The sequence below is a fragment of the Macrobrachium rosenbergii genome, chromosome 48 (assembly GCF_040412425.1).
Source record: "Macrobrachium rosenbergii isolate ZJJX-2024 chromosome 48, ASM4041242v1, whole genome shotgun sequence".
In the NCBI taxonomy this organism is placed as follows: Eukaryota; Metazoa; Arthropoda; class Malacostraca; order Decapoda; family Palaemonidae; genus Macrobrachium; species Macrobrachium rosenbergii.
In genome coordinates, this window is record NC_089788.1 from 13,877,040 (window position 1) to 13,895,109 (window position 18,070).

The following is an 18,070-nucleotide window of genomic DNA, read 5'->3' on the forward strand; positions in this document are numbered from 1 at the left end:
ACTTGCTAGAAGAAGGAAGCTTGGCAGGAGAAGAGCGACGAGTTGAAGACGAGAGCTTCCTGGAACTCTTGACAGGAAGAAAGTCATCCTTCCTACGAGAAGAGGAGTCCTTAGCAAGAGATCCAACAAGCGCCGATAACTGCTCCTGGAGGCCGATCAAAATCTTCTTCGTCGAATCCTTCACCCCTGCTGGAGAGGAGGAGGGGATCTCGAGCTCTCTTCCTGACAATAGGAGAATCCTCCGGGAAGCGCTCAGGGCTCGAGTCCAAAGCTCTACTCTAGGAGCCTTCCAAGATCTCTTCAGAGGCGCGACTCCTCAGCCGAACTCCAACCACGTCTCGGAGAAGACGCGTCAGACAACGAGAAACACTTTTTCAGGATGCCTTTTCTATGGCGATCCAAGGCAGCCTGGGGACGCAACAACAGGATCTGCCGAAGGGACACCTGATCGTTGGGGATGCTCTCATCCTCCCTGCGGCTTTCGACATTCCTCCTCCACTGGGCCTGGGAGTTTGGAAGAGGTCTAGGCCTAGGAGCAATGCGGAGCCGATCAGACGCCCCTCCACTACACTGGGGACACTGCACATATCACTGTCACTCTTACCTTCCTTCATCGCACGCAGTTGCGATTTCATCTGAAGAAGTTCCGCTTTCATCGCAGCCATTTCAGAGGACGAATCCACAGGTTCGATGAAGGGAGAAGGGGCTGAAACCAAAGGATTAGGAGAGTCTACTGGGTTAATCTCTAAATCGTGCTCAGCAGAGCGAGACCTACTCGAGCTTCTGGAGGAAGCCTTCCTAACTCTATCCTTTTCAAGCTTCTTCAGATAAGAAGACAAAACCTTCCATTCTTGATCAGACAATTTCTCACACTCCTTGCACCTATTGTCCGAAGAACAATCATTCCCCCTACACCTCATACATACAGTGTGAGGGTCTACCGAAGCTTTCGGCAACCTCACCTTACATTCTTGCCTAGCACACACACGGAACACAGGCGAAACATTAACGTCAGACATCTTAATGAACAATCCAAAAGCAAATCCAAAAAACAGTCCACAATAGCATAAGCCAAACCAAAGATCCAATACGTCACCAAAATCAGGCCAAACAGATCCTCAGCAAGCGAGAAAAACGAAAATCAAAGCAGGAGGAACCAACAACAGATGTTGCCGGAACCAGCGACAGAGAAAATCTGATTAGAAAACGGGAATGGTTCCTATTCCCGCCACCCAGCGGCGGGTATGGTTGATCACCTGACCTACCTGTGCGTGTGCCGCGAGTTTTGAAATTCTGTCGGGAACGTCGGAGACTATAGCTAAGTATATATCTGACGGGTAAGTTGCATGTACAAAAACAGGGGGTTTACTGTAAACAAATTTAACTTTGTTTCGTAATAAAAATACTCTTATCCACAGAGGTGTCATGGTTCAACATAACCACGTGGCATGCAAAATGGAAAAGTTGAAGGCACCAATATAATTACCTGTATGCTGAGGGGCTTGATACAACAACCTGCAGGAGGCAACAGCTTCAGAACTGGTTCCTTCACAGGTTCTATTTCTAGTGGGAAATTTACTCTTGATACAAGTGTTTCTCGCTGAACATAAGTCAAGGATCATCAACTGAAAAAGCAACCTACTCCAAGCATCATTATAAACACCTTCATTTAAAGATGATGAAGGTATCCACACTCACACTGCAGTCTCAAATCTTTACATAATTAAGGGAGAAACTTTAGTAACAACTGCCGTTTCATTTACTACCATATTTTCCTCCTCATATCCCTACTGATATCTCTAATTATAATAACTTTTCACTCCATAAAATGCTTTGCAATAAATCCCAATTCCAAATCTTCCTACCTACAGTGGCCACTTCCCCAATTTTTTAATGTCCACTTAACCATTTCTTGTAACTTCATATTGAAACCAATAAAAAAATTACCCTTTCTCAACTACAATGTAATGCTCTACAGCACTACATATTACAAATATACATTCTAATTTCAAAGGCATTTGAAATCAAGACAAACAGACCATAATTACATTTCTTCTCATGTCAAGTGTTACAAGCAAATATTAAGCAGAATAACCTAATCAAAAAGCAAAATATTCTAAACTGATAACACTTAGATCCGATTTTTAAATATAAACCACTACCATCAATGGCAAAAATATATAACACACTAACCATCTTTCAACCAATAAAAGACAGTGATACAAATCTACATTATTGAAAAAATCAAATTCACAATCCCACCTAAAAACTGAACTGAATTAAAATTTAGGCCACTGGGTGAAAGTTTCTCCTAGCCTAACCCGTCCAAAAATTATTCAATTATTCAACCCACTCACCTGTTCATGTTGTTCTTCTTTCACTATACAATCCAGCTTTCAACAACAAAGACCACAAAACAGACTTATAACCCATCTTTACCAACCTAACCTTCAGAGAGCTCTCTCTACCTTGCCACCATTTCCTCAACACTCCCACCCGCATTTGTTTACATTTTTTTTTCCTCCCACCATTTCCGTCCTATGAAGTCACAACAAGAACAGATACTTTTTAAACATAAAGAATGCTTTGCTATAAAAGCATCTTATAAAATTAAACATGTGCTTTTTATACATTTTGTAATGCCCATACCATTTCACTAATGCAGAAAACAAAAATAAAATAATGACTAACTTATAAAACTAACATATAATCACATTTATCTCCTTCTCCCTCCCCTCCAGCCTCTTCTTATCCTAATCCCCTCTAATCTCCATTATTCTCCAACTCTTTACCCTCTACGTAATTTCTAATACTTTCCCTTCAACCTCCAGCTTTGCTCAACACATCAGCTATTTGATGCTTTCCTTTTGTCCATCTCACCTCACTTATTTCTCCAGATTCTATTGTTTCTCTTATTGCTGCAATATCAGTTTTTAATCTCTTACTACTTACTCCAGTACTTGATTTTTTGCAGTCATTAGGGTTTTACTGTACTACCAGTTTTCACCAGTGCTTCTAATTTTCTCCCTCCTACTATCTCTTCCAACAAATGTTTGAAATATATCAATCCTTCTATGGCCTCCCCCAGAGCTTCTGCTTCAATGGACGACTTTGCTACTCGTCTGGATTTTCTGGATTTCCACCATACAGGACTTCTCCTCTTACCATCTGTCAATGATGTCACATAACCTAATAGAGTATGACCATCTTCAATATTCCCGAATGAAGCATATGCATAGGCTTCCCAATAAATCTTTTCTTCTTCTAACTCACTTATTATCACTTCTCCCATTATGCTCTTAGTTTTTCTCACTATTTTAATCAGCTTTCTCATATCTTGAGTCGTTCCTTCTTTAAAAGCTTTACCTAATTCACTAACATCATATATTTCTGGCATGGTGTGTAGCAATACCCAATTCAACTGTCCTACCACTGATTTATATTCTGTTAACTTCTTTTGTCCTAATACTCAATTACCTGTGAATCTTCTAGCTTCTGGTTCTCTTATAAAATTGATATACTGCCACTGATTAAGACAAATTCCATTTTCCTTATGCTCTATTATTACTCCTATATACTTAAAACTTTTACTTTCTTGTTCTCCTACTTGCAATTTCCCTTTCAATTTCCCAATTGTTTCTTTTAAAAATCCTTCACTTCCTTCATAGCAAAAATCATCTAAATGTGAACATAAAATACCATTTAATTTATTGTCTTTCCTCCAAAAGAATATAGTGGGTTTCTAATCTACTCCTCTCGCCACTTTTACCACCTTACAATACCATGCCTTTGCTGCATCCTTGAGCCCATATACAGTTTTCTTCAATTTCCATAATCCACTCCAACCATCTTCACTAGGTGGTTTTAAATATACCTCTAGTTGTATTTCACCACCTTGTAGATACGCAGTTTTTACATCTAACATATAACAATTCCAATCTTTCAGTTTTATCACTGTCAAACAAAATTTTTGAATTTTGGCATTGCATCTAGGAGCATCTTTTTCCCATTCAGCCATTTCTTCTTCAAAACCTCTAGCTACCAATCTTGCTTTACATATCCTTTTCCCACCCTTTTACCTTTTCAGTTACTATCCATCTTGTAGATATAGCTTTTTGTCCAATGTCATTTACCTCCTCATATACTTTGTTTTCTCTCCAACTTTGCAGTTCTTTTTCTTTAGCTTCAATTACACTGCTATTTTCGAATCCTAGCAAAACCTCTTCTTCATCTTCAATTTTTTCTACATGACTATGATCTCTTAAGTTAACCCATCCCTTGTCACCTGACTGTGAGTCTTCTACATTGTATGAATCAGCCCAAGATTTGCTTGATCTTTTTCCTGCAAGACTCAATATAGTCCACTCTTCTACTTGTCCTGTATTTTTGTTTATAGCTCTAACTCTATTTCTCTTTCTGAATTTGGGTATCTCTTCTAGTAACTCATCTTCTGTTACCTCATTTTCTCCTTCATCTTCCAGTGTTTCCTCTGCCAAATACCTTTCCTTAGTGTCTTCTATATCTGCATTCCTTCTCCAGCCAATTATCATCTCCTTTCCTTCCAGCCCATTTATATTCCCTTCCTTTGATGCAAGGGATTCATTCTTCAGTGTGTGTGTTTTGTCTATTTTAGGTATCTTCCCTTTTTCTGGTGATAGTCTTTGAATCCTAGTAACATGTATTCTTGCTACTTCTCTTACAGAATCCCATGTTTAACCACTACTGTTTTACCTGATACTCCCACTACCTGAGCAGGTCCTCTCCTATATAAACTTTTTCTTCTCCTTGTCCAGTTTCTGATTTCTTCTTATTTTAAAAATTCTGAGGACAACCTCTGGCCCAATGCCATTCCGATTTGCATATTGCACACAGTGTTACTTTCCCTTCTCTATTTAAAGGATTTCTTCCACCTCTACCTCGTTTCACCTTTCCCCGATATCTTTGGTTTTCCCATCCTTTCCCAAAATTTGCACAACCTTCTAATCCCAACCATTCCTCCTCCTCTTTATTCCCTAATCCCTCACATATTCTCTTCACTATTTGTGACACTGTTTTATATTCCAACTTTTCTTGACCACAAGCAGCTAATACCATTTGTTTTTGATCTTCTGTGAGATTCGATTGTTCTAGTACATGAAAACTTTTTGCTTCCCCTTCAAGCATGCTTTTCCCTAGCGCTCTACTACTCTCTGACTCTGCCTTTTCATACCTAATTATAAAATCTCTCATCTTTTCACTGGATTCTCTTTCTATTTTAAAACAGTTTTTCATTTTACTGTAATTTTCCATTAACGTATCTTTTAGATACACTTCATCTAGTTTGGATAGGATTATCTTTGAACCCTCTTTATCCTTAAGTTCATCTCTATCTACTCCTTCTGTTGCTTCTAAAGCTTTCCCTTTTAAGCTCATTCTTATCTCTATCCCCAGATATTTCACTTCTCCACACACCACAAGCCAATCTTTGACTTGTCCTCTCCATCTTTTATAATTACCCTGTGTCCCGCTAAATCTCGGACAGTCTCTTCTCCACTTCACCTCCCAAAGTTTACCATCAAATCCGTCCATTTTTAAACAATCACGCTCTGCTACCACTTGAAAATTTTTCATAGCCTAACCCGTCCAAAAATTATTCAATTATGCGATCCACCCACCTGTTCACATTGTTCTTCTTTCAATATACAATCCAGCTTTCAACAACAAAGACCACAAAACAGACTTACAACCCATCTTTACCAACCTAACCTTCAGAGAGCTCTCTCTACCTTGCCACCATTTGTTCAACATTCCCACCCGCATTTGTTTACATTTTTTTTTCCTCGCGCCATTTCCATCCATCACTTCCTATGACGTCACAACAAGAACAGATACTTTTTAAACATAAAGAATGCTTTGCTATAAAAATGTCTTAAAAAAATTAAACGTGCTTTTTATACATTTTGTAACGCCCATACCATTTCACTAAAGCAGAAAATAAAAATAAAATAATGACTAACTTATAAAACTAACATATAATCACTGGGACCTATGAGGTTATTCAGTGCTGAAAATTACGTTGAAACAATTGTAAAAAGAGGGCAGAGAGTAGGATGGAAAAAAGAGAATATGAACAGAGATATAGTAAAAGGAATGAAAGGGTTTGCAGCTAGGGGTTGAAGGAAGCTGCAAAGAACCTAAGTAATGCCTGAATTGCACTGAGTGAGGTGACCTGACGGCACAACCCCCGCTACAGGGCCCACCTATAAATTACCAACATGTTCACATATAAATTAATTAAGAAATTCTTTACAGGTTAGTTTCAAAGGATACAAGTTTCAAGTTTGCATTCCGCCATTTTTCCTGAAGATGAGACAGCACAGTAGACAAGGGTTTCTGAGGGGAAGTGGTGACACGAACACGTGGATTATGTGCTAGCCCTTGCACACGGCACCATGCTTCCACACTTCGTGGCAGTATTTCAACAACTATACTTTGTGGCACTCGCACCTCACCTTGCTCTCTATGTTCTGCAACAGAAGACAATGAGGAAAAATATGAAAAGACAAGACTTGTATAACATATTTACTGATATAAAATTTTTCTGATATAAAGTACAATAAAAACCTAACAAATATACTAATAAAAAATTCTTTGGATATAAAGTAAAATAAAAACCTATCTAAAACCCTCATGACCAAAATATACATGTCCAAAATCACAGATACAATGCCAAAAGATGACAACACAATAACAATAAACTGAACTTGCGCAATTTGAGTTGCGTGAATTTACAGACACACAAACTTTTCATTGGAACCTAACTAATTTTTCACAGACATGCGAACATTTGCGAATGCTGAAAAACCCTAATAAAGTGTTTATGTTTAACTTTTTATGTAATTTATAGGTTTTCAAGCTTTTATGTGTAAATTAAATAACATTAAATAATAAAAATAATCATTCTCTCTCTCTCTCTCTCTCTCTCTCTCTCTCTTACTGAGATGAGAGAATTTTTATGGTACATGTAAACATATGTGTACTAATTTGCAAATATTAACCCTTTTAACCAGTGAGGCTGTATACTGGCTTTTACTGCTTACTCCATGTGGCAATATATAGTCACTTTCAAATTACGCGTTTAAATAAACTCAACCCATATCAGGAGATGGTTACTTTTTATTGGCTGACCATCTCCCTTCTTTTTCCAAGAAAGCCAATCAGATGATAGCTTGCCTTTCAGCCATATTATCCAGAAATCTCATATTTGTTTACATTTTCAAGTTCAGGCATGGCTGTGGTCCCGAGTGATTATCGCAATATATATGTAAATTCTGTGATATTATATTAGAAATGCACAAGATACTCTTATTTTTTAGTTATCAATAATGACATGGAGAATAAAGATTGTGTTATGTAAGAGTGACAAGCTCGGACAGTGTCATAAATAAAGTTTTGTAGATTGTGTTATATAAGAGTGAAGCTCGGACAGTGTCATAAATAAAGTTTTGTAATGTGTTTCTCATGTTTGTTGTCGTCAGCTGATGTCTGTTGTCTGCTGATGCCTGACAGCAAACCTTTACAATAAATGATAGTTTTTTTTATTAGATAATAGAAATATGTAATCTATGTGATATACATAGGTACAGTATGAGTGATAATAAAAGATATGTATGAGTGCTAACCTTAACCAGTGTTTTTTTTTTTTTTTAGAAAATGGAACTGTAGTAAAAGAGGAAAAAATTTCCAGAAGGGATTGTGAGTGCATGTTGTGACAGTTTGTTTGTTCTATTGATTGTTTTACAATTGATATATATATATATATATATATATATATATATATATATATATATATATATATATATATATATATATATATATATATATATATATATATATATATATATATATATATATATATATATATATATATATATATATATATATATATATATATATATATATATATAGATATATAGATATATAGATATATATATATATATATATATATATATATATATATATATATATATATATATATAGATATATATATATATATATATATATATATATATATATATATATATATATATATATATATATATATATATATATATATATATATAGATATATATATATATATATATATATATATATATATATATATATATATATATATATATATATATATATATATATAGATATATAGATATAGATATAGATATATATATATATATAGATATATATATATATATATATATATATATATATATATAGATATATATATATATATAGATATATATATATAGATAGATATATATATATATATATATATATATATATATATATATATATATATATATATATATATATATATATTATTCTTATGCTGTGGTTCTCATAATATAATAATCTCCCGTGTGTATTTGTGTGTTGTGTATACTGTATGATTTTGTGTTCAGATACACGCATACCGTAAAAGAGTTAGCGTAGGTAAAATGATTGCACTCTGTGTAGTTTGTGAGAAGGGACGGTGTGCGTGGCGTTGAGAGAGCACGGTAGATGTGTAGAGAGGGAAGGGACAGGGCAGTCGTTGTTCGTGTATTTTCAAAACTGCTTAAGTAATGCATTCCATTGGGACTCGATCAAAACACTGTGGTTAGACCTACCACGTAGATAGACGCCCATACAGAGGAGTCGACACTCAGAGACCAAAAAGCGTTGTGGAAAGGAGCTGCGTTTTTCCGCTCCGCGTCTCTCTCTCTCTCTCTCTCTCTCTCTCGCTCGCTCGCTCGCGCTCGCTCTCGGGATTACGAATGTCCCGTTTTAATGTAATTGATATTTTGGTAGACGATGGTCACTCATATTCTTTAACTGTTTAATTCCTTAGTAAATGTGTCTGAGTTATCTGAACAGTGTATTTTATTAAGTGTGTGTGTATTGGCGCCTGGTTAAAGACACGAAGCATTTGGTACCAAGGTATTGTAAACATATATAATTGTGGGTTTCTAGTGCACTAAGAAAAATATTTAGAGTGGTTATATGTAAAGATACCTTTTCACTTTTTAATATTTTTTCGTGTTATATGTTTCATGCTTTATCTTTTGAAGAATTTTTCTTTTATACATATATGTGATGTGTTTGGTATTGCCTTAATTTTTGCTTTACATTTTTGGATATTTAATCTTTTGCAGAGTATATTTCTGTGTCTTTTGTATCCACATTTTTATATGATTGATTTATTTGCCTTATTTTGTTTAATACGTGGGAATTAATTTACTTACAGTATATTTCCTTTCAATCAAGTTTTGTTATTTAACAATTTAAATCTTTCTTGAATAATTTTATGAATTAATAAATTAATTTCTGATTTAATTTTGACTGATGATTAATTCAGATTTAATCCAATTTTTCAAATAATAATAATTTCCCTGAGACTGTTAAATGTCATGTATAATCTTTGAATTTAGAAATAAATTTTTGTATTTAAAATATTATATCAGAGTTTCATTCATTGACCCACCAGTAATTTTGATTTGAATTAGGGATAGAGTGGTAAGTGAGATGTTTTCCTTCAAGTAATTGAAGTGAGCTCGAACCAGGAAATGAAATAAATAGAAATACTTGAACTTTATAATGTTAATGGAGTGATGCCCTTAGATTTTACCTCACACCTGTTTAACGAACTTTATCTGCTTTCTTTCATGATTGATAAGTTTTATAAGGGATCACTGTTGCCTTTAGAGAAATCAGTCGTCTTTTATGTGTGATGAGGGTTCAGGTGTCTGGCTTTTGTGAGGTAACTATAATTGTTGAATAATTGGTAAGTTTGGTAATCAAATATTAAGCACTTAGATACCAAGTTTGATTTAAAGAACAGACACTGGACACTCCGGGGTCACCATATATAAATGGTGCACTAGACTGGACCATTTCCCCCATATATAAATGGTGCCTTAGACTCTGGGACAAGCACTTAGATATCAGGTTTGATTTGAAGAACAGACACTGGACATTTCCCCCCATATATAAGTGGTGCCCAAGACCCTAGGAAAACAGATCACAAATATCACTCTGGTGTATACTGGTGGTGTTAGGGACATATTTTATGAGGAGAGTGACCATATAGTTCTTTTATTTTGTGAGAAGAGTGACCATATAATAATTGTTCTTTGCATTTTGGAAGAGTGACCATATAATTGTTTTTGCAATTTATTGTATTGAATTGTTGTCATATTGAATTGTTAATTCAGTAACTGAAAAAATGGCTCTATTCGACGACAGGAGTTTTTAGCAAACCCCTCCATCCAAGAGTTATCTGAAATCACTCTGACTAAAGCACAGTGGAGTGAGATAGCAGTAGCATGTGGTGGTCAGGTGTCTGCCAACATGGTAAAGGCACAAATAAAATTCATTGCAATCCAAGCATTGATAGACTCTGGTAAAATAGATGAGGAGCTCGGAGATGCTCAAGAATTGTTGAACGCAGCTGAGGCAGAACTTATAGATAAACATGGGCAAAAGAAAGAGAAAAGTGATGCAGAAGCAGAGCTTAGACGTCTAGAAGCAGAAGCAAATTTGATTAAGCTGAAGATGCAGGCTGAAAGAGAAAAAATGCAGGCTGAAAGAGAGAAAGAAGACAGAGAAAAACGAGAAAGAAAAGAAAGAGAAGAAGAGAAAGCTGCTGAAGAATTAAGAAAAATAGCAGAAGAAGAAAGAGAAATAGCTAGACACAAGAGAGAGATGGAAAGGTTGAAAGCTACAGCTGAATTGCCCGTAACACCTTCTAATCCTACTCAAGGTGATTCAGACCCTGTATTTGATGTAGTAAGAGTGCAGAAGTTAATTCCAAAGTTTACAGAAGAAGCTCCAGAGGTTTTTGATCACTTTGAAAAAGTGGCTGCAGGAATGGGATGGCCAGAGGATAAATGGTCAGTCTTGTTGCAGAGTGTTCTCATTGGTAAAGGACGAAGTGCCTATTTAGCCTTATCAGCTGATCAGTGTAAAGAGTACAAGGTACTTAAACACAATGTGCTACAAGTTTACCAGATGACCACTGAATATTATAATGAAAGATTCAGATCTTTGAGAAAGGATGACCAGATAACTTTCTTGGATTATGCGTACAAAGTGAGAAGATGTTTTTAAACGATGGTTGGAGGCTGCTAAAGTTAAAACATTGGAAGATCTTGAAGAATTAGTTGTTCTTGAACAATATCTTAGGGGAATTCCTGGACACATAAGAGCCTATCTGAGAGAGAGAGAGGTGAATAAACTTGACAAAGCTGCTACACTCAGTGAGGACTACAACATTATAAGCAGCAGAAGGAGCTATAATGTCAAGTACCAGAATCAACGCACAGGTTTTAGGTCTCATCCAAATTTCAGGAGCAGATTTAATGGGAATCCTACAAGTGGTAATACCAAGTCATTTCAGGGTAATATCCCTCAGCAAGCTAATGTAAAATCCTAATATAATAATGTTGCAAGGCAATTACAGAAGCCTAATGTTGTCTGCTACAAGTGTGGAAGAGCAGGACACTTCAGTCGGGAGTGTCATCAGACACACTGGCAGTCCAAACCAGTTGGTCAAGTAGTAAGAAATGACCAGGTGAAACAGACTACAAAGAACAATGTGGGGAGGAGTCAAGCTCCAGTGAAGACTGAGACTAAACAAGCTGAATGTTTAGCTACCAGTGGAAATGTAACTTCAAGCAGTGAGTGGCTGAGCAGTGTGGAGGCTTTTAAGCCATATATCTATGAGGGTATGCTGACAACTCCAGGAGGAAGTGTGCAGGTACCAGTCAAGGTGTTACGTGATACAGGGAGCAACCATAGTGTGGTAGTCCGTGGTGCTCACCCCCAGTTGGAGGAGAATCTTACAGGAGATTCTGTTATTTTGAAGGGTATAGGAGGAGAAGAGGTAACTCCTATATGCGCTTACACCTGTCATGTGAATTAGTGACAGGAGATGTTGATTTTGCTGTAAAGGACTCACTGGCTGTTGAAGGTGTACATGTTCTGTTAGGGAATGAAGTTGGTAGTGTGCCATTTGTTCCTTGTCCTATAGTGACAGACAAACCATTGAGGATTAGTCCTACGGTAGATTTGGAGAAGAATAACCCCCACCTATTTCCTAGCTGTGTGACTACTAGGAGTATGAAGAGGACTATGCCTGCAAGTGAAGAGACTGAGGATTTACCCACTCAAGAAGGATCTTTGAGCTTAGAAGAGTTGTTCCAGGGAAATGATTTTTCCCCTAGTGCTGATCAAGAAGAGGTTTCCCAAGAAGAAGCTATCGTCCCTGAAGCGACTCTGAGGAGTCAAGATGTTCCTGAAGATAACAGTGAAACTACAGTAGCTGAGTTAGCAGATACTGAGAGCTCAACCCTTGAAGTTGGTCAGGTGACCAGGGAGAAGCTAATGGACCTACAGAAAAAGGATGTATCCTTAGCTGAGCTGTTTTTCAGAGTTGTTGATCAAGAAGAGATGCAACAAACTCCTACCTGTTATTATCTGAAGGAAGGTATGCTGATGAGAAAGCATAGACCTGCAGATATACCAGGAGATGCTGAATGGGGCGAATATCATCAAATTTTGATCCCACGTCCATTGAGGAAGCAAGTAGTAGCAGTAGCTCATGAGTCTGGACATATGGGAATTAGGAAGACTGTGGAGAAGACCATGAAATATTTTTTCTGGCCTGGACTTCACAAAGATGTTAGCAAGTTCTGTCAGGAGTGTCATACCTGCCAGATAGCTGGAAAGCCAAATGAAACCATTCAGAAAGCCCCCCTACAACCTATAGAAGTTAGAGGAGAACCCTTTAGCAAGGTGATGATAGATATGGTTGGACCACTGCGAAGACGAAGAAGGGTCATGAGTATCTGTTAACATTGATGTGTCCTGTGACAAGATATCCTGAGGCAATCCCTGTTAGAAACATATCTGCCAAGATAGTTGCTGAGAAACTAGTGGAGTTTTTCTCAAAGTTTGGGATACCTGAAATTGTACAAAGTGATAGAGGAACCAATTTTACTTCCAAACTGTTTCAGGATGTGATGAACTTGTTAGGAGTGAAACAACAGTTGTCCACTCGTATCACCCAGAGACTCAAGGAGCCTTGGAAAGGTTTCACCAGACATTGAAAAGTATGCTGACTAAGTATTGTTCTGAGTCAGGCAGAGACTGGGATGTTGGTGTACAATTGATGTTATTTGAAATTAGGAATGCTTATCAAGAAAGCATGGGTTGTTCACCTAACGAGATGATTTTTGGTAGAGAAGTGAGAGGACTGTTGAAAATTCTTGCAGAAAATTGGGAAGAAAATCAAGTGGAAATCCAAGGAGAGTATGTAAAGAACTTGAGGAAAAGATTGGAAGGGATTAGAAAATTCTCTTTAGAAAATCTGAAACTGAGTCAAGAGAAAATGAAAAGGAGATATGATAAGAAGACTAAGCTAAGAAGTTTTAGTGTTGGTCAACAAGTGTTAGTGTTTTTACCTGTCAAGAGATTTCCCCTTTCCAACAAGTTTCAAGGTCCTTACAAGATAACTGAGAGGTTAAGTGATAGAACTTATGTAATTGAAACACCAGAAAGACAAAGACGAAAAAGGAAGATACATGTAAACCTCTTAAAACCTTACTTCTCAGAAACCAAAATGGAAACTGTGTCAATAACCCAGACAACTTCAACTACAGAAGACGACGATGGATATGAATTGGGAGCTGAAAGCAAGATGAATAATTCTTCAATTTTGGAAAATTTGGAGGATAAACTGAAACATCTGAGTGTTGAGCAAGGTGGTGAGTTGTGTGAAGTGATTAGAAGCTTCACACAACTGTTTGCAGATGTACCTCGGTGTACTGATCTGATCAAGCATGAGATCAAGATCCAAGAAGATGGCAGACCATTCAAACAGAGAGCTTATCGCCTATCACCTTATCATCGAGATGTTTTGAAGAAAGAAGTTGAATATTTGTTACAGCATGGATTAGCAGAACCCAGTTCAAGTCACTACAGTTCTCCATGTGTGTTAGTGAAGAAACCTGATGGCTCATTTAGGATGTGTACTGATTATAGGAAACTGAATTCCATCAGTGTGGCTGACAATTATCCCTTGCCTCTTATAGATCAGTTACTTGATAATGTTGGACAAGCCAAGTTTGTCTCCAAGATAGACTTGTTGAAGGGATACTATCAAATTCCCTTAGATGAGGATGCTAAGTTGCTGTCAGCTTTTATTACTCCTTTTGGACTGTTCCAGTATACTGTTCTGCCATTTGGTCTGATGAATGCACCTGCAACGTTTCAACAGTGATGGATCAACTGCTAGGGTCCATAGAAGGAGTAGGTGTATATCTGGATGACATAGTCATTTACTCTACAACATGGGAAGAACATCTGAAGATCCTGAGGAAAGTTTTCAAGAAACTAAGGGAAGCAGGACTAACAGTCAACCTAGAGAAGAGTGAGTTCGAGAAGGCAACTGTGCAGTATCTTGGGTTTGAAGTTGGGAAAGGCCTTCTCGCTCCAGTAAACGCTAATGTAGAGGGTATCCATAAGGCTACCCCACCTACTACTATAAAATAGTTACAGAGATTTTTGGGCATGGCAGGATTCTATGTAGCGTTTCTGCCCGAATTTCTCAGCTGTAGTAGCCCCTTAACAGACTTAACTAGTCCCAAAGCTAAGTTTGTTTGGACTACAGAATGTCAAGAATCCTTTGAGAAGGTAAAAGCCATTTTAACTTCAAGACCAGTTCTTGGGCTTCAGACTTCAATAAGAAATTTGTGATACAAGTTGATGCCTCTGACTGTGGAATTGGAGCTGTACTGCTTCAAGAAGATGAAAGTGAACTTTTGCATCCCGTATGTTTCATGTCTTGAAACTGAAAAAACATCAGAAAGTGTATTCCACGATAGAAAAAGAAACTCTAGCCTTAATCACAGCATTGAAAAAGTTTGAAGTGTATGTGAACAGACCTAGGAATGAAGAGATTTTAGTGCTGTCTGATCACAATCCGCTCACGTTTTTTACAGCGGATCAAGAATCACAACCAGAGACTCACTCGGTGGTCTCTGTGCTTGCAACCCTATAATATTAAGGTACAGCATATCTCGGGTAAGAACAACGTGGTTGCTGATTACTTATCCCGTAGTGAATCGTTGGATTCAACCCCGGGATAACCAATCTTCTTGGGGGAGGAATCTTATGCTGTGGTTCTCATAATATAATAATCTCCCCGTGTGTATTTGTGTGTTGTGTATACTGTATGATTTTGTGTTCAGATACACGCATACCGTAAAAGAGTTAGCGTAGGTAAAATGATTGCACTCTGTGTAGTTTGTGAGAAGGGACAGTGTGCGTGGCGTTGAGAGAGCACGGTAGATGTGTAGAGAGAGAAGGGACAGGGCAGTCGTTGTTCGTGTATTTTCAAAACTGCTTAAGTAATGCATTCCATTGGGACTCGATCAAAACACTGTGGTTAGACCTACCACGTAGATAGACGCCCATACAGAGGAGTCGACACTCAGAGACCAAAAAGCGTTGTGGAAAGGAGCCGCGTTTTCCGCTCCGCGTCTCTCTCTCTCTCTCTCTCTCGCTTTTTTTCGTTTCGCTCTCGGGATTACGAATGTCCCGTTTTAATGTAATTGATATTTTGGTAGGCGATGGTCACTCATATTCTTTAACTGTTTAATTCCTTAGTAAATGTGTCTGAGTTATCTGAACAGTGTATTTTATTAAGTGTGTGTGTTGGCGCCTGGTTAAAGACACGAAGCATTTGGTACCAAGGTATTGTAAACATATATAATTGTGGGTTTCTAGTGCACTAAGAAAAATATTTAGAGTGGTTATATGTAAAGATACCTTTTCACTTTTTAATATTTTTTCGTGTTATATGTTTCATGCTTTATCTTTTGAAGAATTTTTCTTTTATACATATATGTGATGTGTTTGCTATTGCCTTAATTTTTGCTTTACATTTTGGATATTTAATCTTTTGCAGAGTATATTTCTGTGTCTTTTGTATCCACATTTTTATATGATTGATTTATTTGCCTTATTTTGTTTAATACGTGGGAATTAATTTACTTACAGTATATTTCCTTTCAATCAAGTTTTGTTATTTAACAATTTAAATCTTTCTTGAATAATTTTTATGAATTAATAAATTAATTTCTGATTTAATTTTGACTGATGATTAATTCAGATTTAATCCAATTTTTCAAATAATAATAATTTCCTGAGACTGTTAAATGTCATGTATAATCTTTGAATTTAGAAATAAATTTTTGTATTTAAAATATTATATCAGAGTTTCATTCATTGACCCACCAGTAATTTTGATTTGAATTAGGGATAGAGTGGTAAGTGAGATGTTTTCCTTCAAGTAATTGAAGTGAGCTCGAACCAGGGAAATGAAATAAATAGAAATACTTGAACTTTATAATGTTAATGGAGTGATGCCCTTAGATTTTACCTCACACCTGTTTAACGAACTTTATCTGCTTTCTTTCATGATTGATAAGTTTTATAAGGGATCACTGTTGCCTTTAGAGAAATCAGTCGTCTTTTATGTGTGATGAGGGTTCAGGTGTCTGGCTTTTGTGAGGTAACTATAATTGTTGAATAATTGGTAAGTTTGGTAATCAAATATTAAGCACTTAGATACCAGGTTTGATTTAAAGAACAGACACTGGACACTCCGGGGTCACCATATATAAATGGTGCACTAGACTGGACCATTTCCCCCATATATAAATGGTGCCTTAGACTCGGGACAAGCACTTAGATATCAGGTTTGATTTGAAGAACAGACACTGGACACTTCGTCACAATATATATATATATATATATATATATATATATATATATATATATATATATATATATATATATATATATATATATATATATATATATATATATATATATATATATATATAATATATATATAAATATATATATATAATATATATATAATATATATATAAATATATATATATATAATATATATATAAATATATATATATATATAATATATATAAATATATATATATATAATATATATATAAATATATATATATAATATATATAAATATATATATATATATATATATATATATATATATATATATATATATATATATATATATATATATATATATATATATACACACACAGGGTCAGGCAAAATGATCTGATACATTTGTAGATTAAATAAAAGGCAAAGAAAGTAAAGAAACAAAAAAGTATTTCTATTTTCGAAAAGTACATATAACGCCATTTTTTTTCATATAATGCCATTTTGTTTTGGTTCTCTATAATGCCATTGTTTTTCGTTTTTTTTCAGTTGCTGCCATGAATTGGACTGGTGAGCATCGCGCTTTCATTGTGGAAACGTTTATCAAAACAAACGAATCTGTAACTGCAACACAAAGAGCGTTCCGTTAGCACTTCAATCTTGGTAGACATGATCCCGTACCAACTCGAAACACGATCTTGTTATGGGTTACCAACTTCAGAGCTACTGGATCTGCATTGAAACGAAAATCAACCGGCCGACCTCGCACCGCCAGAACTCCAGAAAATGTGGCAGCGGTAAGAGCTTCAGTTCAACAGTCTCCACTCCGTTCCACATTTAAACGCGCCCAGGCTCTTAGACTTTCCGAAAGAAGTTTGCGAAGAATTCTTCACAATGATCTTCAAATGCATCCATACAAAATGATGTTGGCACAAGAACTCAGCGAAAGAGACACTGAAACTCGCTGAGCATTGTGTTTGGAAATTCAACAACATGTCCCCCATGCAGCAGTTGTGTTGTTCAGTGACGAGGCACATTTTCACCTGTGTGGCGCAGTGAATAAGCAAAACTTCAGATACTGGGCCGAGAACAACCCTCGTGAGTTGCATGAATGCCCTTTGCATTGTCCTCGGGTGACTGTATGGTGTGCTGTGGCAGAATTCAGTATATGGGGTCCGTACTTCGAAGAAGACAACGTTACAGTGACTGTGAACTCTGATCGATATTGTGAGATGCTAGAGACTTTTCTCAGACCAAAATTGAATATGCTACACGATATGGACAATG

The 18,070-nt window shown here is 36.3% G+C and overlaps 1 protein-coding gene across 1 annotated transcript in view; it reads right to left on the bottom strand.

The window, feature by feature from the left end:
* The window catches only part of crm (cramped chromatin regulator), a 121,925-nt gene that overhangs the window by 80,191 nt on the left and 23,664 nt on the right, over window positions 1-18,070 (bottom strand). Inside the window, exons 7-8 of the mRNA XM_067091378.1 lie at window positions 6,310-6,506; window positions 1,487-1,600 (exon numbers count right to left, since the gene is read on the bottom strand). Of these exons, the coding sequence (XP_066947479.1) occupies window positions 1,487-1,600; window positions 6,310-6,506 (311 nt within the window). The remainder of the gene's footprint in view (window positions 1-1,486; window positions 1,601-6,309; window positions 6,507-18,070) is intronic.